Here is a 26,037-nt window from a genome sequence, read left to right as displayed (position 1 = left end):
TTTCCACAAGTCGGTCATAAGAATTTTTTTTTTTCAAAACGGACTAAGTGAACGCAAAAAATATATTTGCGGAATTGCACTTGAAAGCGTCAATGTATGCCGACAGACATTTATTATTCGTTTCGGGGATTCTATTAAAGATCTCAGAACGCATGCAATATACCTGTAGCGTGTTGAAAATGTACGACACGTTGGTGTTTTATAATATTTTATTTGCTTTTATAAAGGTTATTTTTTCTCTACAACTATTTTTGCCGCTCCCTCCCCCCCAAATCTGTTGTTTTGGGTAAATTCCCGGTTTGGAATTTACCCGTACCTAGATCTGGGTCTGTTGTGAACGGATGGAACTTGCGGTTAGAAAAGGCCTTGCCAAAGGGATTTAGAGGACTTGCCAAAAATTTAAGTGTATAAAAACTACAACCGTGTTTGTAGAAAATATCTTTCGAAATTTTTACCCAAGCTTTTTAGAAATTGAACCTTACCGTTTTGGGTACTAGCAATTAATAATTTTTCCTGTAATTTTTATATGTGTATAATGCAATGAGGTTGGAATTACGTGACAACAAATGCTAAAGTATTTCATTGAAGATCGAATATAGATAGAATCTCTTAATTTACAAGCTAACACTATTCTATACGCGCGAATTAATAATTAATGTAAGATTATTACTTAATTAAAAAGGTTTTACGATTGTTTAGAATATCAAATCTCGTTTCTTATCGGTAAGATGCTCTAGAAAGTCACGAGCATCATTTAAATTAAATAATTTCATCCACAAACATACTTGTTTTCCGGAAAAGTGTGGAAATGTATCAAAGGAAACTGAATATTCATAAATCAAGGTAAACGAGTTTCAAAATTTAATTAAGTTGGAGGGGTTATAAAAAGCAAGATCTCGTAGCTATTGATTAAATATGAAGGATTGAAAAAATATTTTTCGTGGATATACGTTAACGAATACGAAGAAAAAACAGCAGCCAGTAAACGAGAAGAAAATTTTTTTTTTTTAATTTACGTATATGTTGAAGCCCTTGGGCTACCGCACAACGTTTTAAGAATAAAAATATTGTTTGTAAAGTATATTTATTTGCCGATTCAGTAAAAAGAAAGAAGGAAAAGAGCTTAAAAACTGAAAGGAAATATAAAAGGCTCGTCGGTCAAAAAGGTGTAACAAAATATTATAAGGTCATCGCCTCATATCCCTTGCATGTGTAAAGGTGCAAATAAAAAAGAAAATCAAATCGGTTTTTTTAATGTAATCTCCTCCTCCTGATCAAGAGATAACGATCATTTTTGAAATATTTATGGCTCATTCCAGTCTAAATGGGGAAGTTAAGATTTAGAAACTTAGAACTGGAGTTGAAAATTATGTTTCACATTCCTTCTTAAATAAAAAAAATTTATGAGATGTCACTAATTAGAAAACGATGACTTTTTTATATAAGAAAAAAAGAGAGAATTAATTACTTATAATCACACAGCGCGTATTCACGGGCAGTAAATATTGTAGAATACAGCAGTAATTGCTGCGAAAATATTTACGTTGTGAGGAACGTAATGTTGAAAAAATCGACGAAACTACTACTGCCAACTGCCGTAACACAGCTGGCGTCAGAAGTAGCTTCAAGGTCATGCGCCAACGAATGCGCGTGAGCGATTTTTTCATGCAGTATTTACTGCTTCTGCTACGATCACGTGCAGTAATTACAGCTACGTCATTTATCAGTCGAGGATTGTTATACATGAACGCTGAACTGCGTCATTATTTTTATAATATGCTTCATTTAAAAACCGTTTCGTGTTATTCCATTATTGTTTAGTTTTACTACAGTAGGGATCGTAATAATTTCAGTGCAATTTAATCTTTTTTTTAATTCGATATTATCTCGGACGTGCTTTCGCTCGTATTTTAACAAAAAAAATGAAATGGATGAAATGATAAACGAAAAAAAGTCAAACCTTTGTCAGGAATCGAACCCGAGACCTACAGATCATGAAATCAGTATGCTAACCGGTTCACCGGTCGGTCGGCCGATGGATTATATAGACAGCGAACAAATTATTTTAGAAATAGAAAAGTATCCACACCTATATGACACAACAAATGAAAAATACAAAGACAGAAATGAAAAACAAGAAGCTTGGGGAAAAGTTGCGGAAGCTGTCATGGGAGAAGGTTGGAAAGAATTGGGCGCTGAGGAAAAAAACAGTATCAGTAAGTATTTACAGTTATTCATTTAAAGACGTTTATCGTTTATATTAATTTACATTAATAATGAAATTAATTTACATTAACTTCATTATATACAAAGACTCTATTTTTTTCCTGTTTAGCCTCCGGTAACTACCGTTTAGATAATTCTTCAGAGGATGTATGAGGATGATATGTATGAGTGTAAATGAAGTGTAGTCTTGTAAACATTCTCAGTTCGACTATTCCTGAGATGTGTGGTTAATTGAAACCCAACCACCACCACAGAACACCGGTATCCACAATCTAGTATTCAAATTCATGTAAAAATAGCTGGCTTTACTAGGACTTGAACGCTGTAACTCTCGACTTTCCAAATCAGCTGATTTGGGAAGACGCGTTAACCACTAGACCAACCCGATGGGTTTATACACAAAGACTATGCTCTCGCAGCTAAACTCGTGGCGCCAGCAAAATGCAATAGTATAGTATAAAAAATTCGGTCGGTAATCTTTGTGCTCACGAATCTTATCCTGCTGCTCTGTCCAGCTAGGAGACTTAGTAGTCGACCGTTGGGAAGAATGCGTATCTCCTGGTGTACAATCTGATCCTTAACAGGATGCTTTACAGTTGTGTGGCGTTACCGGTTTGTGGATTGACACGATGCACGTGTTTAATAACTATCCACTGAACCTGGCTTCGTCCGGGTGCAGTGTATAGTGTGATTATTACCATCATCTCCTAATACGATTGTTTATGTTGTACCGAAGAAACAGAGTAAGGCTAAGTTGTATGAAATACAAGGACCATTATCGTGTGTAAAAATCGTCGGAAATTATAAAAGTAAAACAAATTAAAACTTTCAAATTTAATGACTTTTTCTTCTTCCTGTTTAGCCTCCGGTAATTACCATTCAGGTATTACTTCAGAGGATGATATGTATTAGTCTTGTACAGTCTCAGTTCGACCAGTCCTGAGATGTGTGGCTAATTGAAACCCAACCGCCAAAAAACACCGGTATCCACGATCTGGTATTAAAATCCGTATAAAAGTAACTGCTTTTACTAGAACTTGAACGCTGAAACTCTCGACAATCCAAATCAGCTGATTTGAGAAGACGAGTTCACCGCAACATCAACCCGGTGGGTTTTAATGACATACTGCATCGATTAAAATTCACCGATTAGATATATTTTATAAATGAAAATTAGGACCATCTTTTTTGTTAAATGCATTCTTCCACTTGAAATGTGATAACACTTTTAAAAATTTGAAATGATCAACAACTCTTTTTAAAATTAAATGAAAATTTCTGTTCTAGAAGTTTTTTTTGTAACTAATTATTCAGATCCGTCTTTAGTACCGCCAATTACTCAGTTGTGAGAGGCTACACAATTAGCTTTAAAAATTCTCATGCAATTTGAAAGTCGTCGTTTAGGTTTTTTTTATATTTTAAAAAGTTTTATCAAGTTTTACCATGTTGATCAATAAATAAATAAAAGTCTTAGCAGTAATTAATTGTAACTTAGTAAATTTAAAAAAAGTTTTCATTTTTTATTAAATTCAGTCACACTTAGTGACAAAATATGTCCTTCAGTAAAATATTAAAGATGTATCTATCTCTTTAAAATATTTTTAATAAATATAATTTAAATGATTTTATTTGCATATAGCAGAACTCATTCATCGTGTAGATAATCAGTATATCTTGCTTTCACTTGTTTTCACTACCGCCTTGGATATTTATCAAAAACGGTTTTTGAAATGAACAATTATTTTAATTTTTGTCTATGCTAAATGAATATTTAGCGTCAACAAAAATTACTGAAGTTTTTGCTTAGAGGATAAATAAATAAAATCTTAAAAGTAAATGTTAACCAGGAATTGATTATATAACAGCTGATGTAATGAAGAAATCAATGCGTGTTCAAGACGTTCTAATATACTCATAATTATGTTGTTTGAATTAGCAGAAGTATTTCCATTTGAGGAATTTAAAAGAATTTATTTAGGGATTTGAGGGATATTTATTTTAATGTAGCAGCTGCTAAATTAAATTATTTATAAAATATGAACATTGTAGTATATGAAAATGTCAACTCAAATCTAGAACCTTCTGCATGAAAAGCAGAGATGCTACTAGTTTGCCAAGGAGCTCAGCAGAGTGTTATGTTATTGTCAAACTGATATCATTAGAGGCCAGTCTTTTGTTTTTGAAGTCTGTTTTTTCGCCTTTCATTTATTTTAATTAATTTAGAAATTTTTTTTTTAATTTTCTGATAAAAGAATATTAAAACAATCATCAGAATCAGTTCGTTTAGTGGAGAGTTAAGCTTAAAAAAACACAAAAAAGTGTTTTAATCATACGAATTGAGCAATTCAGTTGCGATTGAGAAATTAGCAATCAACCTAATAAAATTTTTTGGATTATAATTTATATGTTTCTTCCCATGTTATTGCATAGTTGATTCTGAACTGCACAAGAGAAAAATACATTTTCATTGTAAAATTTGGACACATATTTTTTAAACAATAAAACTTTCTTATAGAAAAACCGTTAAAATTTCTAACATAATCAACACGATTCTTCTATGTCAACTGACTATCTAAGATCATTCCAAGATATTGACACTATCAATCTTAATGACAGTTACACAGTTTTCCATCTACATAATTTACTTATTGATGTTTTAGACTATCAGTTAAATTATCCCTAGATCTTAAACTAAATACTACAAAATTTGTTTTTTGAACATTTAGTGAACAAAGAACATTTACTTGGCTAAAATTGAATGGAATTACTATTCCATTCAATTTTAGCCAAGTACTTATGTGTATGAGATCGCTGACAATATTAATATATAATTGCTGTATACTTATTGATCGATAGCAGATTGCCATATTATCTGCGAAGGCAACAACTTCACCTTTAGGGTTTACCTGACCTAATTAGTACATTCCAACCTAACTGATAGAATTCTATTTTGCAAATATGTCAAGAACCACTTATTAACACTCCCTGTAATACCCATTTTTTTCATTTTATATAGTAAAATTGAATGCTGCATTGTATCAAAAGCCTTTGGCATATCTAAAAATCTGATGTGGAACCACATGACTTCCTTATATGCCTATTAAATTACACATCCACATTTTTGCTGCACTTCATTTTAACTTATTTCATTTGAAAGTGAGATATGAACCTCCAATTCTTTAATAAAATGGACAGTTACACTATTGCTGAAATATTAATTTTTTTTAACATCAGATATTTATACAATTATACTAATTCAACAATCTTACATGAAATATTAGGATAGAGTAAATCTTTATTACTCTTTATTACTCGTATTACTAGATCAGTATTATTCAAATCTTTGCAAGTTACTGATAAACAAAAGTTTCAGATTTCTGGTGTGAAGTATAAATAAAAATTAATAATAATTTAATTATTACGTTCAGTGAACTACTGTATACTGGTTACAAATGTTAATTTCAACCTTACGCTGTAAAATATTCGGTTTTTATTATTGGAATATGGTGAATAATCAAAAATGAAAAAGAAACAATCATACAGGAAAAAGAAAGGTATAACAAGAAGATGAATATGAAGAGAAAAAAATTTAAGAGCAAGGGAAGAATAAAAAAATTAAGAGAAGATGATAAATATGAAGAGGAAGAAAACTTTAAGACCAAGGAAAGAATAAAAAGATGAATGTAAGAGAGAGAAAATTTGAAAACTAGAAAACGTGTGCACAAATTAAGATTGGAAGAATTATATCAAACCAAAGAGCAATTAAAAGATTGGCAACAAAAAACAGATAAATGAAATGATCATTAACTCTGACTTAGAGAGAATATTGTCCGATAATATCAGAAGAGTAATGAACTAAAATAAAAGAATTTTTTTAAATTTATTAAAGATCGGGCATGTATGCCTCAGTGTATATGTTGTTCTTGTGAGGGTCTGTCTGTTTATCAGTCACTCTCTTGTTAAATTTAATGTGGATAAAATTAAACAGAAGTTCCAGAATAATTAAATAAAATTAAACAGCAATTAAACTAGAAAATCCAAAAATAATACAATTCTAAATTATAATTTTCAATTAATATTAAGTAATCAGATGTTTCACAAAATCTTGCAATCAAAAGGAGAGGTGTACAACTAGATTTTACAACCGTCCTAAATCCAAAATTTCAACATCCTTTGGCTAATCATTTTTTAATTATGCAAGATACGTACATACGTACAGACATCACACTGAAACTAGTCAAAATGGATTCAGGGATGGTCAAAATGGATAATTCCATTGAAATCTGAAAACCAAAATTTTTCACGATCACAATACTTCCTTTACTTCGTACAAGGAAGTAAAAATAGGCTTATTACTTTCTCATTATTGTTAACACCTTTCTTTATATCTTAGAGTAGTCGTGATTGCTTTTTCTGAGATAGGATTTTTACAAAAACTGCACTGATTTTGACTAAAAATTCTCTTTGATTCAAAAAATATTCGAGCCTTATTTTTAGTATTTTCTCAACTATGATCAAAGATATTGAATTTCTATCAATTGTGACTTGTATTTAATCTTTGTAATTTTTCTATTACTTCAAAAAATGTTTATTAAAAGAATTTGCAATATCATTATCAAGCTCATATATTCCCCCACCCAGTTTCAAATAACTTTGTTAATTTTTTCAGATAAAACTGAATTACCAATCAGGTTATTAACAGTATTCCATTGTAATTTAATATTATTTCTCTGCAATAAAATAAATTATAATGATAACTCTCCGTGGTATTATGTAATTCATTTCAAAGTCTATTTTTAAACCTAATATAATATTTTTTAATTTAGTATTATAAGGTTGTCTACATGTTTTCTCCTCCTCTATGAATCATGAGACCTTGCCGTTGGTGAGGGGGCTTGAGTGTTCAGGGATACAGAGTAGCTGGACCGAAGGTGCAACCATATCGGAGAGGTATCTGTTGAGAGCCAGACTAAGGAATGATTCCTGAAAGAGGGCAGCAGCTCTTTCAGTAGTTGTTAGGGGCGTGAGTCACAATGACTTAAACGGCCGTATCAACATCACTCAGTCCTCTGAGTACTGCGCACCTGAAAGCAATGGAAAACTACAGCTGCTTTTTTTCCAAGAAAATGTGGCTCTCTGCATTTTCACATAGCAATAATGGAGGCGCCTTCTTTGGTAAAATATTCCGGAGGTAAAATAGTCCCCCGTTCGGATCTCCGGGTGGGGACTACTAAGGAAGGGGTCACCAGAAAATTAAAAAATAACATTCTACGAGTCGGAGCGTGGAATGTTAGAAGCTTAAAAAAGGTTGGTAGGCTAGAAAATTTAAAAAGGGAAATGGATAGGGTGAATGTGGATATAGTAGGAATTAGTGAGGTTCGGTGGGAAGAGGAAGGCGACTTTTGGTCAGGTGATTTTAGAGTAATTAATTCAGCGTCAAATAATGGGCAGGCAGGAGTAGGTTTCGTGATGAACAAGAAGATAGGGAGGAGAGTGGAGTATTTCAAAACGCATAGCGATAGAATCATTGTAATAAGGATAAAATCAAAACCTAAACCGACAACGATTGTTAACGTTTATATGCCTACAAGCGCCCATGATGATGATGAGGCAGAGTGTGTATACGAAGAGATTGATGAAGCAATTAAACACGTAAAAGGAGATGAAAATTTAATAATAGTTGGAGATTGGAATGCAAGCATTGGAAAAGGCAAGGAAGGAAATATAGTGGGTGAATACGGGCTGGGCAAAAGGAATGAAAGAGGGGACCGACTTATAGAGTTTTGCACGAAGTATAATTTAGTAATTGCCAACACCCAATTTAAAAATCATAATAGAAGAATATACACTTGGAAAAAGCCAGGCGATACTGCAAGGTATCAGATAGATTATATCATGGTTAAGCAAAGATTTAGAAATCAACTCGTTGACTGCAAAACTTACCCTGGAGCAGACATTGATAGCGACCATAATTTGGTGATAATGAAATGTAGATTGGGGTTTAAAAACCTGAAGAAAAGTTGTCAGATGAATCGGTGGAATTTAGAGAAGCTTGAGGAACAGGGGGTAAAGAAGATTTTTGAGGAGGACATCGCAAGAGGTCTGAGAAAAAAAGATAAGGTAGAAAATGTAGAAGAAGAATGGGAGAATGTTAAAAAGGAAATTCTTAAATCAGCAGAAGCAAACTTAGGCGGAATAAAGAGAACTGGTAGAAAACCTTGGGTTTCAGACGATATATTGCAGCTGATGGATGAACGTAGAAAATATAAGAATGCTAGTGATGAAGAAAGTAAAAGGAACTACCGACAATTAAGAAATGCTATAAACAGGAAGTGCAAACTGGCGAAAGAAGAGTGGATTAAAGAAAAGTGTTCAGAAGTGGAAAGAGAAATGAACATTGGTAAAATAGACGGAGCATACAGGAAAGTTAAGGAAAATTTTGGGGTACATAAATTAAAATGTAATAATGTGTTAAACAAAGATGGTACACCAATATATAATACGAAAGGTAAAGTCGATAGATGGGTGGAATATATTGAAGAGTTATACGGAGGAAATGAATTAGAAAATGGTGTTATAGAGGAAGAAGAGGAAGTTGAGGAGGATGAAATGGGAGAAACAATACTGAGATCTGAATTTAAGAGAGCATTAAAAGATTTAAATGGCAGAAAGGCTCCTGGAATAGACGGAATACCTGTAGAATTACTGCGCAGTGCAGGTGAGGAAGCGATTGATAGATTATACAAACTGGTGTGTAATATTTATGAAAAAGGGGAATTTCCATCAGACTTCAAAAAAAGTGTTATAGTTATGATACCAAAGAAAGCAGGGGCAGATAAATGTGAAGAATATAGAACAATTAGTTTAACTAGTCATGCATCAAAAATCTTAACTAGAATTTTATACAGAAGAATTGAGAGGAGAGTGGAAGAAGTGTTAGGAGAAGACCAATTTGGTTTCAGAAAAAGTATAGGGACAAGGGAAGCAATTTTAGGCCTCAGATTAATAGTAGAAGGAAGATTACAGAAAAACAAACCAACATACTTGGCGTTTATAGACCTAGAAAAGGCTTTCGATAACGTAGATTGGAATATATTGTTCAGCGTTTTAAAAAAATTAGGGTTCAAATACAGAGATAGAAGAACAATTGCTAACATGTACAGGAACCAAACAGCAACAATAACAATTGAAGAACATAAGAAAGAAGCCCTAATAAGAAAGGGAGTCCGACAAGGATGTCCCCTATCTCTGTTACTTTTTAATCTTTACATGGAACTAGCAGTTAATGATGTGAAAGAACAATTTAGATTCGGAGTAACAGTACAAGGTGCAAAGATAAAGATGCTACGATTTGCTGATGATATAGTAATTCTAGCCGAGAGTAAAAAGGATTTAGAAGAAACAATGAACGGCATAGATGAAGTCCTACGCAAGAACTATCGCATGAAAATAAACAAGAACAAAACAAAAGTAATGAAATGTAGTAGAAATAACAAAGATGGACCACTTAATGTGAAAATAGGAGGAGAAAAGATTATGGAGGTAGAAGAATTTTGTTATTTGGGAAGTAAAATTACTAAAGATGGACGAAGCAGGAGCGATATAAAATGCCGAATAGCACAAGCTAAACGAGCCTTCAGTAAGAAATATAATTTGTTTACATCAAAAATTAATTTAAATGTCAGGAAAAGATTTTTGAAAGTGTATGTTTGGAGTGTCGCTTTATATGGAAGTGAAACTTGGACGATCGGAATATCTGAGAAGAAAAGATTAGAAGCTTTTGAAATGTGGTGCTATAGGAGAATGTTAAAAATCAGATGGGTGGATAAAGTGACAAATGAAGAGGTATTGCGGCAAATAGATGAAGAAAGAAGCATTTGGAAAAATATAGTTAAAAGAAGAGACAGACTTATAGGCCACATACTAAGGCATCCTGGAATAGTCGCTTTAATATTGGAAGGACAGGTAGAAGGGAAAAATTGTGTAGGCAGGCCACGTTTGGAGTATGTAAAACAAATTGTTGGGGATGTAGGATGTAGAGGGTATACTGAAATGAAACGACTAGCACTAGATAGGGAATCTTGGAGAGCTGCATCAAACCAGTCAAATGACTGAAGACAAAAAAAAAAAAAAAACATGTTTTCTCATACAATAATTTTTCCTCTTGCAAATCCTCTTTACTAACATTTCAATTACCCATGGTTTGCTTTTAACTATTCTGGTACACTTAATAATCTTTAACTACCTCTTAATATGCTCATTTACTTTACTTACAAAAAACTGAAAAGCTTCATCAACATTTTTAATTTCATAGAGATTTTCCAGTTTAAAAATAAAAGGGCATCTCTTAATTTTTGATAATTAACTTTTACAGTTGGTTCCAATATTCCTTAGTTTTTTTTTAATAATATCTAACAGATTAGTTTGTAACTCATATAATGAATGATCAGTAATATTTATATCCTGAACCATAAAATTTAACATATTTATTCGCACAATAAAATTTAACATTTATATAATTAATACATGTGCCTGATAACAGTCTAGTAATAGTATTAATGTAGGAATCAAATCCATAACTTTATAATAAGCAACTATATTCAAATACATAGTTTTGTTTATGAAGTAAATTAAGATTAATGACTCCAATTAATATTACATTATTAATACTTTTCAAATCAGATAATACACTGTTTAATTCATGAATAAGTATAAATTCTGAATAACGATGGAATCTACAAAAAAAAGCAATAATGCAGCATTTAAAGCTATTCAAACAGAAAGTTATTAATAGACCATTACCAGATATCATAATAAATTTGGTCTTACATGTTATCTTATTCTTAACAAAAACAATCACCCCTCCAGGCCTTTCATTTTTATTACAATTAGCATTGCTATAATAACCATCAATTCTATAGTTATTAGTTATTTAATTCACCTTCAGAGATCCAAACTTCTGAGGAACAACAATATTTTGAAGACGGCTAACATATGTTACATTAAAATAATAATTCAAAATTTTTTCTTACACTTCTGATATTCTGATGTATTAAAAACACACTTCCCTCACTTTCCAACATTACACGCACTACTTAAATTCGTAAACATCTTTTGCTGTTTTCAATACCATAACAGGTGAACCATCAACCTTACACATAAAAATTTTTCCACTTCTTATCCACAAATACGTGTATCCTTTTTCCTGCTTTGACCTCTTAGCCAATGAAAAGACAATTTGCCTTCTTGAGCATAGTGATTCATTTATATATATGATTCTAGGTTTACCCATTGTTAAATTCATATGTCAAGTAGAAAAATCCCTTTTTACTAGTCTTTTCAGAATTTCTTCCTTAATATTTCGTTTTACAAATTTTGCTATTATCAGTGCAGGATCTCTTGCTTCAGTTTTGATTCTCAGGAAATGACATGTTTCAATCATGTCTTTCTTGACATCATCCCAAAGTCTTGTTAAATGAAACAACAATTTCTTCCATGCCTTCATTAGGAGTTTGTAGTATCTCTACACAATTTATATGGAAATAATATTCAGTACACAAAAACCTGTTTTCTAGTTCATAATTTTTTTCTTTGATTATCTTAATTTCTTTTTCATACTTTTCAATCTTCTCATGATAAACTTCAGCTAATTGTTCTTGTTCTTCTATTCTTTTGCTTATATCTACCATGACTGAATGACAAAAATTAATAGACTCACCTAGATTTCTTTCCATTTTTGTATTGCCTATTGCATATTAAAAAGCTTGACAATATCCTCTAGTGTAATTTTCCCTTCAGACAGCAGTCTCTAAGGCTCTTTCTACTGTCTCCTTGACAAACATTCTCCATTCTTTTCTTTTTGGATTCTTCTCCATTCTATTTTTTTGTTTTAGAAATTTAATTTCACTATTTGGTATGTCATGCATATACTATGAGATTTCCCATTAAAATCACAATATTGTACATACAACTATTTTTTTTTCAACTATTTTCTTATTATAAATTTCACAAGTCATCTCAATTGATTAATGATAGAAGGTAAAAACATTTACAATAAAAAATGCCAATCAGGTGGAATTTGACACTGGAATTAAACAAAATACATTAATATAGATTATTATATCAATTATAAACAGAAACTGATAATAAGAGTAAAACCACTGCCTCATGTACAACTCTCTACGATTGCCATAATGAAAACTGAGTAAAGAAATCTAAGTAAATGGTCAACCAAAACAAGTCCCCAAACTTCAAGCTCTGACTCAATACTCAGTGCATGAATATAGATAGCAACCAAGTGAAGTATGCTAGTAATTAAAAGTAGTAATTAAAACTTAGTTAAAAGTAGTAAATGAATAATAGGTAATAAGAAAAAACTTACATCAAAGTAAACAGTAGGCCTAATGATAAAGATAAATATATATTAACTACATTATCAGTATTCTGATATCCACAACTGCTTTCTAAGCCTTCTGCATAATGTGTCCATGCCAGTCTATTACCATTTTAAAAGAATGAGTCATATATATCTTTTATTTTTCCTGTTTAGCCTCCGGTAACTACCGTTTAAGATAATTCTTCAGAGGATGAATGAGGATGATATGTATGAGTGTAAATGAAGTATAGTCTTGTACATTCTCAGTTCGACCATTCCTGACATGTGTGGTTAATTGAAACCCAACCACCAAAGAACACCGGTATCCATGATCTAGTATTCAAATCCGTGTAAAAATAACTGGCTTTACTAGGACTTGAACGATGGAACTCTCGACTTCCAAATCAGCTGATTTGGGAAGACGCGTTCACCACTAGACCAACCCGGTGAGTTACACTGAAAATTTCTGCACATTTTTTAGAACACCAGGATCATCTGGATTATACCATAGTATGTGTTTGTGAGCTAAAGTGTCATATAAAACTTTTAAAAGAGTTTATTTCTTTTACAGAAAATTTGTCTTCATCTTTGTGTAAAAAAATATCACTTATATTTTTCCCTACTTGTCTCAAGACAGCAAGTGTATTCTTCATTTACAAAGGGTGTTTAGAGACATTAGAAAATTATAGATTAATATCATCATTATCAGTGTTTTCTACAATTATTGAAAGCTTTTAACAGAGTGTTTGGAATGTTGCTGCGCACTGGAATTATGGAAGTTAACGACAAAACTTTTGTAATTATTACTTTGTATTTTTATTTCATTATTTTATAGAAATGGATATAACAATAAGTAGAATACTTTATGAAAGGTGTTGCAGATGACCTTTTCCAACATCACTACAACAGTGCACACATTTCAATTTGTTTTCAAAATTAACCAGCTGATGTACTGGAATGTCTCATACATATATCATTATTGTAGTTTTTAGTTCATTAATCGTGCATGGTCTGTTGCGATACATGTTTGTTTCACTGTCCCCCACCATAGAAAATAACCTAGGGGGGTCAGATCAGATGATTGTGCAGGCCAAAAACCCCTCAAAGGGATCTGTACACCAAAGACATTTTGTAAAAAAGTCATTGACCTGTTAGCTGTGTGTGCACTCTGGCACCATCTTATTGAAACAAACCATGATTGATTTCCATTTCTGTAACTGACAAATGAAGTTTGTTAAAATAGCACAGTAATGATCACTATTAACTGTATTTTCAAAAACTCTTATATGTACAATACATGACTTCCTTGTACGCCTATTAAATTACATTTACACATTTATTTAAATTGAAAAGTATATAAAATTTTATTTCATTAAAAACTTCAGATATTTTTTTTTCTTTGTTGTTATTGAATTATTATTCATTGAAGAATTTGTTTACAATGAGAGGTTAATAATTACTAATAAATCAATATATTAAATTTAAAAAAAAAAAGGATATGAGGTCTGATTTGAACTGATATGCCTTCCCTTAAGATCCAGATATTTCATTAATTAAAATTTTATTTGGCTGTAACTCTGGTACCAATGAAAATAAGTGCCACTTATGACATATCCTTCAAAAGCTCTCAATTAGGGCTTATTACTGCAGTTAAGAAAAAGTTCAAGATTCAAATATTTTGGGCTTCTTTGGACACTTTTGGTTCAGTCGATTGCAATCAAAAGGGAAGGTGCACAACTAGATGTTACAACAGTCCTAAATCCAAAATTTCAACATCCTACGGCTAATAGTTTTTGACTTATGCGTGATACATACGTACGTACAGACGTCACGCCTGAACTAGTCAAAATGGATATTTCCATTGAAATCCTGAAACTAAAATTTTTCACGATCACAATACTTCTTTTACTTCGTACAAGAAAATAAAAATATTGTTCCTACAAAGCACGTCTACTCACACCAACCTAACTCCAATTTTCACTTCATGTAAAGATTGTTCGTGTAATTCATGGGGGTTAGCTGTCAACCGCAGTCATGTATTTTATGAATTATATACCCTCCCAGATGAAAGCATGCTTCATCTGTAAAACACGTAATGTTGAGGATACCTACAGAATTTTGATCAATAAAACATTTAAACCATTGACAATAATTTAGTCGTTTGGAATGATCTGTAGGTTTCAGTTCTTGAACACACATTATTTTGTTTGGGAAAATTTGAATTTTTTTTCTTAGTTTTATGTGCATTAGCAAGTCTTAATATCTTGCTGCTGTGCTTACACATTGACTTTGATGGACTTACAGCTGTAGCATCCGAAATATCAAGTAGCATCTGTTCATTTAGTTAAGGTGGTCTTCCATTTTGATCAGCATCTTCAACAGAACCTGTTGCCCAATGGAAACTTTTCAGAAAACTTGTGCTTCACTAAATCAGTATACTTATCACCTTCACGAAAGAGTGTTCAATGAAAAAAATGCATTCCTCTACCAAAAGAACCATTGTATTTCTCAGCTATTTCTGCAGCTTTTCTTCCCACTACACACTTAGCTGCAGAATACTTTTCACTATACACGTATGCTACACCAGGTACACTACATGAATTACAACATATACATTTACTCGACTACACAACAACATCCAACACAGTTTTCTCTTTCACTTACACTTGATGATGTTGCGACATCGTACGAAATGCAACCGTAACCCAAGGTGGGAACTATCGTGCCGATGGGTGAGTGGCTCTATGGAGTGAGTCTCGAACGATGTCCTCTGGGCACCAGAGCAAACCCAGTTGTATTTAGCTCTAGCTCCAGTACGTGTGCGCTCTGCTGGAGCGGTCTATTGTATCACCGGTTCTCGTGGGACCAAAGTTTCAGTTCCTACACCCAATTCTATGATAGGTGGTGGTCCATCTGAAAAAACCACCACTTTAAGTCTGGTGAAAAGGCCTCGGTCAGCTTCGTCTGACGAGGATAATTTTACAGCCAATGAAGATGGTGTTCGGTGCAAAAATGTCCGCTTTGTTGTTGTTAAGAATAATCAGGAGGGTGGCTCCCTTCAAAAGAACTCACCTTTCTTGATTAGTAAATGCATCACAGGATGTATTGGTTCTCCGAAGAACATTAAAAAATTACGTGATGGGACAATTCTGGTGGAGACATATAACGACGAGCAGAGTCGGTCTTTGTTGCGTCTGACCAATATGGGCGGCATAATCGTAAGTACGGCATGCCACAGGACCCTAAACACCAGCCGAGGAGTGATTTTTTGTCGTGACCTTCTAGAAATGAATTTGAGGGAAATTGCTGATGAACTTAGTACTCAGGGTGTTGTAGAGGTGAAACGTATGATGAGATGGCAGAACGGAACAGAAGAACCGACGCCGTCCCTTATACTGACGTTCGGTCCGAGGATTAGAGTGGGTTACCTCTCCGTTCGGGTACGCCAGTTCATTCCCAACCCACGGCGGTGTTTCAGGTGCCAAAGGTACGATCACACTACAACATCTTGCTCGAGGTCGGAGATCTGTGCTTGATGTGCTACCGAAGGCCACAGTGACGCTAACTGCGAGGAAAGTGAAAGATGTGCGAACTGCAATGGTTCGCATACGGCTCGCTCCCGGGATTGCCCAACCTTTAAGGAAGAGAAGGCGATTCTCAAGATCTGTACTGAGCAGAAACTCTGTTTCCCGGCTGCACTCAGGGAGTATAGGAAGATAGTTAACTCACGTAATCTCGTTCAACCTGATGTGTCCTTCGCCACTGCTGCGTCAAAACAGACTGCTACACCTGTTCATGCTCCACAGTGCGGATCCTGCACGTAACTTAAGAAGCTCGTTCAGATGCTTTCCGATCAGGTTACTTCGCTTACGGCCACTATTTCCGGGCTGACAAGGGTGAGTGAATAGTCCTGTGTCGCAGTAACTGAATCCAACAGTGTGGTTCATAAAAAAGTTCCTGCTCCTAACATGCTGCCGGTACGGGCAGAGGCTACCACAGACGGCGGTAAGCCGACTAACAAGGTCTCCACGAAAGTGACCCGCACGGCCACCCCCTCTGGGATGTCAGTAGTGACATCCCGTTCTCATAAATCTCCTCCGCCGTCACCCCATATATGGAGGATATGGTTGAGGAACCTCCCGACCCAAATGCGTCGTTGTTATCTAAGGTGAACACAAAAAAAAAAAAAATAGAATCATTTACAACTGAATTCTATATGGTTTCCTGAATATATTTATTATTTATTATTATTATATTTATATTTTTTACTTTATTTTAATTTTATGAACATTATTTAGTGGAATGTTCGGGGTGTACGGTCCCGCATTGGAGATATTGGAGTACTGACGCACCTACATGATCCGATTGTCATGTGTTTCCAGGAAACTCATCTTCAGCGACATGACCCGATCGCACTCAGGGGATACTTTTGTGAGAGATTCGACTGTGTAGTGGACGGTAGGGAGAGTGGTGGAGTGGCTATTTTCATGAGGGATGAGGTATCAGCTACAAGGATTCGACTGACCACTCTCGTTCCTGCTGTTGCAGTGAAGATCTCTGTCCCCTTCAAGTTGCATATCTGCAATCTATATCTCTCGCCGAACACTGAGTTCAGTGCTCTGGATATCTCAGACCTCCTCGCACAAATACCATCTCCATCATTAATAGTGGGAGACTTCAATCTTCAATGCCCACCATGTTTCTTGGGGCTCGACTTTCTGCTCCACTCGGGGAAATATAGTACACGATGTGAGACAGGACTTGGGCTTTTGTTTTCTGAACGATGGTTCTCATACATTCATGTCTTTATAATCTGGTACTGTGTCTAATATCGATCTCTCCATGTGCTCGCCGGCTTTACTCCCTCGTTTTGATCGGTCTGTTTGTGATGATTTTCATGGCAGCGACCATAAACCAATTGTTCTTTTCGTTTCGGTGTGGATCACGAGGTTCGGAGAAGGCCACAGAGGTGGATTGTCGAAAAGGCGAATTGGGATGGATATCGTATGGCCTTCCAATCGCAGTGTGACGTCGGTGCGGACATCCTTGAGCAACTTTCCTCTTTTACGTCCAAAATACTTGAAATAGCCAGCAGATATGTCCCACAAACATCGGGTAATCCTAAACGTCCTTCCGTTCCGTGGTGGAATGATGATTGCAAGTGTGCTATTCGGAATCGACGGCGAGCACTACGCAAATTAAATAATAGACCTACAACTGCACATCTAGATATGTACCGCAGGGCTAGGGCAGTGTGCCGTCGGGTCTTCTTGACCGCTAAGAGGAATTCATGAACGAAGTATGTGAACTTCATCTCACGTACTACTCCCACGTCTACTGTTGGAGAAAAATCCTTGCAATTTTCAGGTCGCAGGGCAATCTATTCTCGGTCTCGTCGATGAGGGGGAACTCCTTACGACATCTTCGGCTGTAGCAAATACTTTAGCGAAATCTTTCCGTTCGGTGTCTCTCACCTCGTCATATAGTAACGACTTTCAGAGGTACAAAGCACGGATGGAAGTATTGGGGTTGAATATTGGTGTTTCGGATGGTGAATTGAACACTCCATTCTTACTTAAAGAATTGTTGCACGCACTTAGCATCTCTCGTAACACTTCCCCCGGGCCGGACAACGTTCGCCTTTGTATGCTTTCGCACCTTCCTGACTCAGCACTACAACATCTTTTGGGTATTTACAACGCTTTATTCTCCGGACAAGTCTTTCCGCCCGACTGGTCGGAGGCATTTATTATACCGGTACTAAAGCCTGGCAAAGAGAAAACCGATCCCTTAAGCTACCGCCCTATTTCTTTAACAAGCGTGTTGTGTAAAGTAATGGAGAGGATGGTGAACCGCAGGCTTGCGCGGTACTTAGACAAACATGGTTTTCTTTCTTCGGAACAGTGTGGTTTCCGACATGGGAGATCTTCCATTGACCATTTGGTGTCGATGGAGACAGCCATACAAAACGCCTTCCTGAACCGCCAACAGCTCGTTGCTATCTTTTTCGATATAAAAAAGGCGTACGACACGGCCTGGCGACGTGGCATTCTTAACACCCTTAAGAGGTGGGGGATCACTGACAACATGCTTGCTTTTTTCCGGGGATTCTTGAATCACCGGACGTTTCGTGTTCGTGTAGACGATTCACTTTCAGACAGTGTCGTCTCAGAAAATGGGGTACCGCAAGGTAGTGTATTAAGTGCCACCTTGTTTTCTGTGGCCATAAACAGCATTGCCAATTGTGTACAGGCTCCTGTCGCTTGATGTCTTTTCGTTGATGATTTTGTTATTTACATTGCGAGCCGCCCTATACCCACTGCGGAGCGACTGATGCAGAACATTATATTTCGCCTTGAGGCTTGGTCAGGGACTACTGGTTTCACATTTTCACCCGACAAGATGAAATGTGTAGTCTTTTCTCGGCTACGGAACCCTTCTAATCCACGGGTGTTTCTGAACAGGGAGCTTATTGCTGTCTCTACTTACGTCAGGTTTCTGGGTTTGATTTTTGATAGCCGTCTTACTTGGGTCACACATATGAGGAATTTGAGGACAAAGTGTTCCAACCTTTTGGATGTGATGCGGGTCCTAAGTAACACCAACTGGGGGGCCGATCGGTCGTGTATGTTACGTTTTTACTACTCCCTTGTTCGTTCCCGTTTGGATTATGGTTGTGTCGCCTATTCCTCAGCTCGTCAAACCGTACTTAAGATGCTGGACGGTGTGCATCATTCTTTTCTTCGGCTTGCCACGAGTGCGTTTAGATCGAGCCCTATCGCAAGCTTACTTGTAGACATAGGCCAGCCATCACTTTGGGATAGACGAGACCAGCTTTTGTTATCTTATTTTGCCCGTCTCAGCGGACAGCCGAATCACGCAGCTTTTGACCCAGTTCTTAAGAATTTCAGGAAGTATGAGGACCGTCCACGTTGTACTGCGCCTGTGGGTGTCCGTACACGACGTCTGCTGCAGCGTATGAATGTTGGCACTCCCTCGTTCTTTCCATCATGTCCGTGCTCGAATCCCCCGTGGAGAATAAACCGTGTAAATTTTACATTTGATCTTACAACGTATGATAAACGATCAACGCCACCTATTGTTTACCAGCAGGTGTTCCAGTTTCTCCTCACCAAGTCGAAACCAGACGTGGTGGTATACACTGATGGGTCGAAGCATGACGGTAACATTGGTTGTGCTTTTGTTTTCAATGAAACAGACTTATATGTTTGGCCTACCCGGTGTTACGAGTGTGTTCACCGCGGAACTACTCGCAGTCGATAGGGCTCTAAGTATCGTCGGCCCTAAATATAGGAAGATTCTTATTTGCAGTGACTCGTACAGTGCTCGCCAGGCGTTGGAAAACCTTTATTCCGGACATCCTGTCGTCGTTGGCATTTATGATAAAATCGATGAGTTAGAAAAACGAAACAAGGGGGTAGGTTTTTGCTGGATCCCTAGCCACGTTGGGATTCTTGGTAATGAGAGGGTAGATTCTGCTGCGATAGATGCGTGTATTCAGCCTCCTTTCACCACCCGAGTTACTACCTTTGATTTTATTAATTATATAAAACAATCACTGCGAGCAAGGTGGCAAGGTGGTTGGACGGCTGCCGTCGATAGTAAACTTCAATGGATTTAAGACTCAGTGTTGCCGTGGGGCTTCTCTTGCAGGAACTCTCGTCGTGAGGAAGTGGTCCTCTGCCGGTTACGGTTGGGGCATACGAGGGTCACGCACGAATATCTAATGTCAGGAGGAGACCCACCCCTGTGCACACGATGCAACTGCCGCATGACTGTGCGCCACATTCTTGTGGACTGCGTATGTTATGCGGCGTTGCGTCGTCAATTTAATATACCCAGCAGCATTCGTGATATCTTGGGTAATGATGGCAGGGTTTTGGAACGAATGTTTCTCTTTTTGCATAGTACTGGGTTAAAGCAAAGGATTTAATATATTTATATATGTTTTTCTATAAAGAGAGTTTTTTAATAATTTTAACCTTTATTTTCGATTTGATTTTTTAGTTCTATGGGTTTAATTTTACTATCCGGGGTGGGATTTTTGCACAACCCATCAGAGTTAGGTAAGTTTTTATACTTTCTTTATTCTATTATTTTATCTTTAATATTTTATCAACTTTGTCTGCGATATTAGTTTTGGGTTTTATTTTGCCTTCTTCGCTTGTTTTAGTAAATTTTTATTATATGATTAATATTATGTTTACACCTTGTATAGCTTATTATTTTGGAGTTATATTACCCTTTTAATAATAACTACCGGGCGATGATAACGCCCAAGCGTTTTTCGCCCACAAACAACCAAATAAAAAATATATATATATATTTCTCACAACTGCTGATTCCAATAAACGAAACAAAACAAAGCACATTCAATCTCAACTGACATCTTGATTTATTACTCAGCAATGTCCAATGAACCCACAGGGCAACCTGTGTTCTTTTAGCAAATGCTGAAAGAACAGATTATACCACATAATTCTAAAGCATACTCCATAGCTCTGTATATATCTTTAACTATTTATTCAGCAGTATTATTTTATTCTTAATAAATAAATGATTTATACGGTTCACTCTTTTATATAAAAGTGATGCATTAGGTTTGAATCATGGAGATAACAATTTAACTATAATAAAAATAATAATCACTACATAAATATACATTAAGCGCATTGAGAGAGTTATAATAATACCACTAAAAGGACCTATTTCCCGGTTATGTTACATTGATACTGACCTATCTGTATAAATACTGTATATAGAGATCTGATATCTGCAATGAAATGAATGAATTTTTTGTGTTAATGAAGCAGGTGAGTCTTATTACCTTTAACAATAAAAGTAAATAGATTAAAGTCATGTAATATTAAAATAAAGTTATTTTGTGAGCATCTAAAAATGATGTACAATAAATAATTTGTATAATAAATAAATTTGTTTTCAGGAACAGAAATTCAAAGGCGTTGGAAATGTTTAAAGGATGCTTTTTTGAGATCCTTAAGATTGCAAGGGACACCTAATGGTCCTAAAAAGAAATATGTATTTCATAAACAGATGGCATTCCTGTTACCAACAATACAAAGTCAGAAGTAAGATTTACTGAAAATTTTCCGATTACTGAATATTTCATAAATAGGCTGTAGTGTAAAAAAATAAATGAAAACCATAATTAAAATTTACTATCATTGAATTTAATTTCACAATATTTAATATTATATATCTGTGTAACCACTTCCACCTTTAGGTTAATGGAATTCTTTCAAAAATGTAACTGCATCTGCTCTAAAACTATACCATGTTCTAAGAACTATATTCTAAAAATATTTTAAAAAATAAAGTATATTATAAATAAAAAAGTATATTATAAAAGTGTACGTAAATTATCTAGTGTTTTCTTTCATTATTTTATAGATACAAAACAAATTTAAAGAAATGCATTAATTTATTTATGAAGAATAATCTGTACTTTTCACAAAATTTTAAGCATTCAAGATGAAGGAAGGTATAAATTATAATTTGTCTAGTTTGATGCTATTGTGTAATACAGTAAAAGTAGTATAATGGGTAAAATTGCTAAGATATCCAGAGTCATTTATTGACCCTGGTTCATGATTACCACTGCAAAGATTTCTTGGTAGAGCCAAGAAAGATGGATGAAGTAAGGTGTTCATAATGTGTAACAAATAAATACTCTGATACACATAATTAAACATCTTATAGATGATTTCAAAATTGTATTGGTATGTTAGTACATAAAAAAAGCTGCTCCAGCATTTGACAGAAAAAAGAGAAACTGATAAAACCATGATCAGAGCATTACCACAAAACATTTACTTATAGAAATAGAAGAGATTAAAGTTCATACATAAAAATAATAAATGTAAGAAATTATTTAAGCAAATCTGTGAAGTTATTAAACAAATAACATAAATACAAAAAAAAAAAAACACATTAGAAGGTGTTACCAAAAATTATCTGTACATGATAAATGAAAATGCAGAAATTCGGGTTTGTTTTCAATTAATATTCTTAAAAACTCAACAGAGTAATATTGAAACAGCAATATTGTAATGTTGTAGTAACACATTTAGTGCTTGAAAATATGTGCCCGATAGAATCTATGGTTGTTGACTGACAAACACAAGATTACACAAATTTTGTAGTGGTGTAAGCAAGCAGATGCTTTTTAACATCTCCCATAACAATGAATGAGAATAGATGCACTTCTTATGCCTAAGAACAATTTGTTTCGGTATAATAGCATCATGCAGGATCTTGGATGGAAACCCAAAAAACCAAAAGCCATCTCAGATGGGAAAATTAAACCATGCATTTTTCTGGTACTCATAAAAGCACTGTACATGAATTTCCTTATAAGTTATTATGCAATTGTAAAAATATTAATACTGCTGAGAATATTACCCAACACAAAGACCCAATGAAGACCACATTCAGAAACAGAAGAAAAAAGTTCAATTGTTAGTGTCATTTCTTCATGTGCCCATTCATATATGGCTGCTTGTTTCGTAGCTACTATTCATAAATTGAAGTGAAACCTTATTCTCTACACAATTTTGACCTTGCATCTTTAAACTAGTACTTCTTTGATCCCTTAAAACAGCATCTAGGCAGAAAAAGACATGGTAGTAATTAGATAAAACAGCCTTCTTATTGTGCCACCAAAAGTGCCACCAAAAAACTTCTTGAATGGCATATGAAAACTTTCAGATCACTGGTACAAGTATATTACAAACAAGAAGATTATATTTACTAGGTGCACCTTCTTTTTTTGTAAGTGGACCATGAGTTCTGTTCTGTTTCCCAGTTATGTCACATTTGCCCAGCCCTGGTACATTGATTGAAATGGTAATTTATCAGCTGCTTCTGGGTATTTGCACCTTCAGTAAACATATAATAGAAAATATTAGACCTCCAGTATACAAATATTGTTTTATTAGAATACATTACATTATTATTATTATTATTATTATTATTATTATTATTATTAGTAGTAGTAGTAGTAGTAGTAGTAGTATATATTAGTGTATAAACTAAGAGTGTACTTATTCAACAGTAACTTAATACCATTTTTTCATTGTTAAACTGATTTAAAATTTCCTTTTAGCATAATTAAATTCAAATTAACTAATTAAAACATTGTTTTCAGTACTTTTCCATTAACCGGCGCTCATCCCCATTTATTTTGTCATTTTTTCATAATTTGAACTGCCAAAAGATTAAACAAATTTTTATGATTAAGTTGTTATATTTTAAATAAATTAATATTTCAGATAGGTTGTCAATAAATAAAGCGATTCTCCCAATTTTAATCAGTAAGAGTCAGTAGCTTTATTTGCCAAACTAAACATTGGCTTTAATCATTGATGACTGAGAAAACTCTTTATAAAGTCTTAAATGTTACTTGATTGTGTTACTCAACATAACAACTTGTAGACCTGCAAACATCCAAGGCAAACAATCATGCTAAATATGAGACAAAACTTGGTGAGTTGCTCTTTCTCTTAGTATATATTTGAAATTTCAATGATATAGTTTTAAAATAAGTATGCTATCTTCTTTTCTGTGACAATCATGCAATTTGTGTTTTTTAATGTCAAAGTGAACCAAATTTAACTAAGAGCTTTTTAAAATTTTTACACAATAATTCTCATGACCATCACTCTCATTTTCATCTTCAGAGACTGGAGCTGCTGTTATTGTTGGTGGTTTTATGGAGCACATCTCAACACATATCTGGTAAAAATATTATACATTTACCCCTGAAACATTATAAAATATAAATACATACAACAATGATAAACTAAATGAACAAAGACAATTCATATCCAACACGCTTCTTACCCACAGTTTAATATGAGTCTGCCTAAAAAACTGCAAGCAATACCAGGATTTACAGTAATTAATCTAGTAATACTAATCAAGGACTAGTGACACCAGCACCAGTCATTTAAGAGGACTAAAAAAAAATTGAAAACATTGTGATATTTATTTTTAAAAATCTCTATATTAATTTATTAAATTTGGTTTCATTTTATAATTTTTTAAAAACTGGTATTTTTATATACTAATGAATTGTTGAGAAAACTCGGCATAGTTTTATACAATCACTATATATTAATATTTTTTTAATTTTATGGCAATTCATGTAGATAGAAAATTGATGAAATAACGTGTGGGTGCTAGTTAATAAGGAAGCACAGGTACCATGTTTTCTATCTCATTCTATTTTTCAGAATTTGGAGAAACTTGAACAACCCAGAATCAAAGCAGTTAACACTGAAAATCATGGATGATTCTACACAGCCTTCTAATTGTGTATCTACATCTCTTCAGCCAGAGAACAGTGCTCCACCTGCCAAACAAAGAAAGAAATCAGATGAAAGTTTTGAAAGGGAGCCTGTAGTAAATGTATTACATGAAGTGAAATCAAAATCAGATGATAATAATAATCCTGACAAATTATTTTTGTTATCAATATTGCCTAGAATTCAAGAATTAAATAACTCTGATAAGTTAGATTTTCAAATTAAAGTTATGCAGTTACTGAAGCAGTACACTGATGCATCAGGATCTCAAAATAACTGATAATAATTCAGTCCTAGTTAATGAATTTAATGGGAAACACATTTATGGCAACATTGTACACAAAAAAAAAATTAAAGTTTTTCTAAGTATGATACCATTTCTTGAATTACTCTTTTGCTTAATTACAGATCTGTAAATACAATTTTTCTATCACCTTTAGTTTTAAATAAATTACACTTAAAAACAATTAAGGGAAAATATAGTTAAAATCTGTAAAACGTATAATTTTCATGGCCATATCTGTGTTAGAATGATTTTACTGATGCTTTTCTTCTATAAATAGCCTCAGGCACATCCTGAATTAATGTCCAACAGTGTTCCATTTCCCTTTATAGTGGCTTTTCATCACCAAAATGTTTTGGTGGAAACATTCACCGTGTTCGTCACTTACATCTCCGAGGTTGTCCAGGAAAAAATTCAGATGTGAGTGGAGGAAATGTATTTTCAAAACATATTACATCCCACAGCTCTGTATGAAGTAAGAAGTTGATTAACAATATCGTGGTAATTGTATTTTTATTTGCCGAGAAACGTTTTGTAAACATCTTTAAATGAAGCCCAAGCTTCACTTTCTACATTATTTAACATTGAGTTAAATACATCATCTTTGACAAACTCTCTTATTTGAGGACCAATAAAAGTAAATAAAAGTAAACTTAAAAGTTGACATCTAAAGCCACACAAATGTAAGATAAAGCTACCCCTAACATTATCTAATTTAAATGAAAAAACAGTAGTAAAAATAAATAAAAGTAAACTTAAAAATTAAGTTTACCTATTTTTTACCTTTAATTTTTTCTTCAGTTTGA

The 26,037-nt window shown here is 34.2% G+C and overlaps 1 protein-coding gene across 1 annotated transcript; it reads left to right on the top strand.

Moving 5' to 3' along the window:
* The first annotated feature begins 1,735 nt into the window (after positions 1-1,735).
* LOC142320402 (uncharacterized) lies at positions 1,736-25,320 on the top strand. The gene is made up of 3 exons (XM_075358102.1): positions 1,736-2,216; positions 21,567-21,711; positions 24,877-25,320. Exons 1-3 carry the CDS (start codon positions 1,928-1,930, stop codon positions 25,226-25,228), a joined length of 786 nt encoding a protein of 261 aa, XP_075214217.1. The 5' UTR covers positions 1,736-1,927; the 3' UTR covers positions 25,229-25,320.
* The last annotated feature ends 717 nt before the right edge of the window (positions 25,321-26,037 follow it).

The sequence above is a fragment of the Lycorma delicatula genome, chromosome 2, assembly GCF_047948215.1.
Source record: "Lycorma delicatula isolate Av1 chromosome 2, ASM4794821v1, whole genome shotgun sequence".
Taxonomy (NCBI): domain Eukaryota; kingdom Metazoa; phylum Arthropoda; class Insecta; order Hemiptera; family Fulgoridae; genus Lycorma; species Lycorma delicatula.
This window is presented reverse-complemented; position numbering and strand designations above follow the sequence as displayed.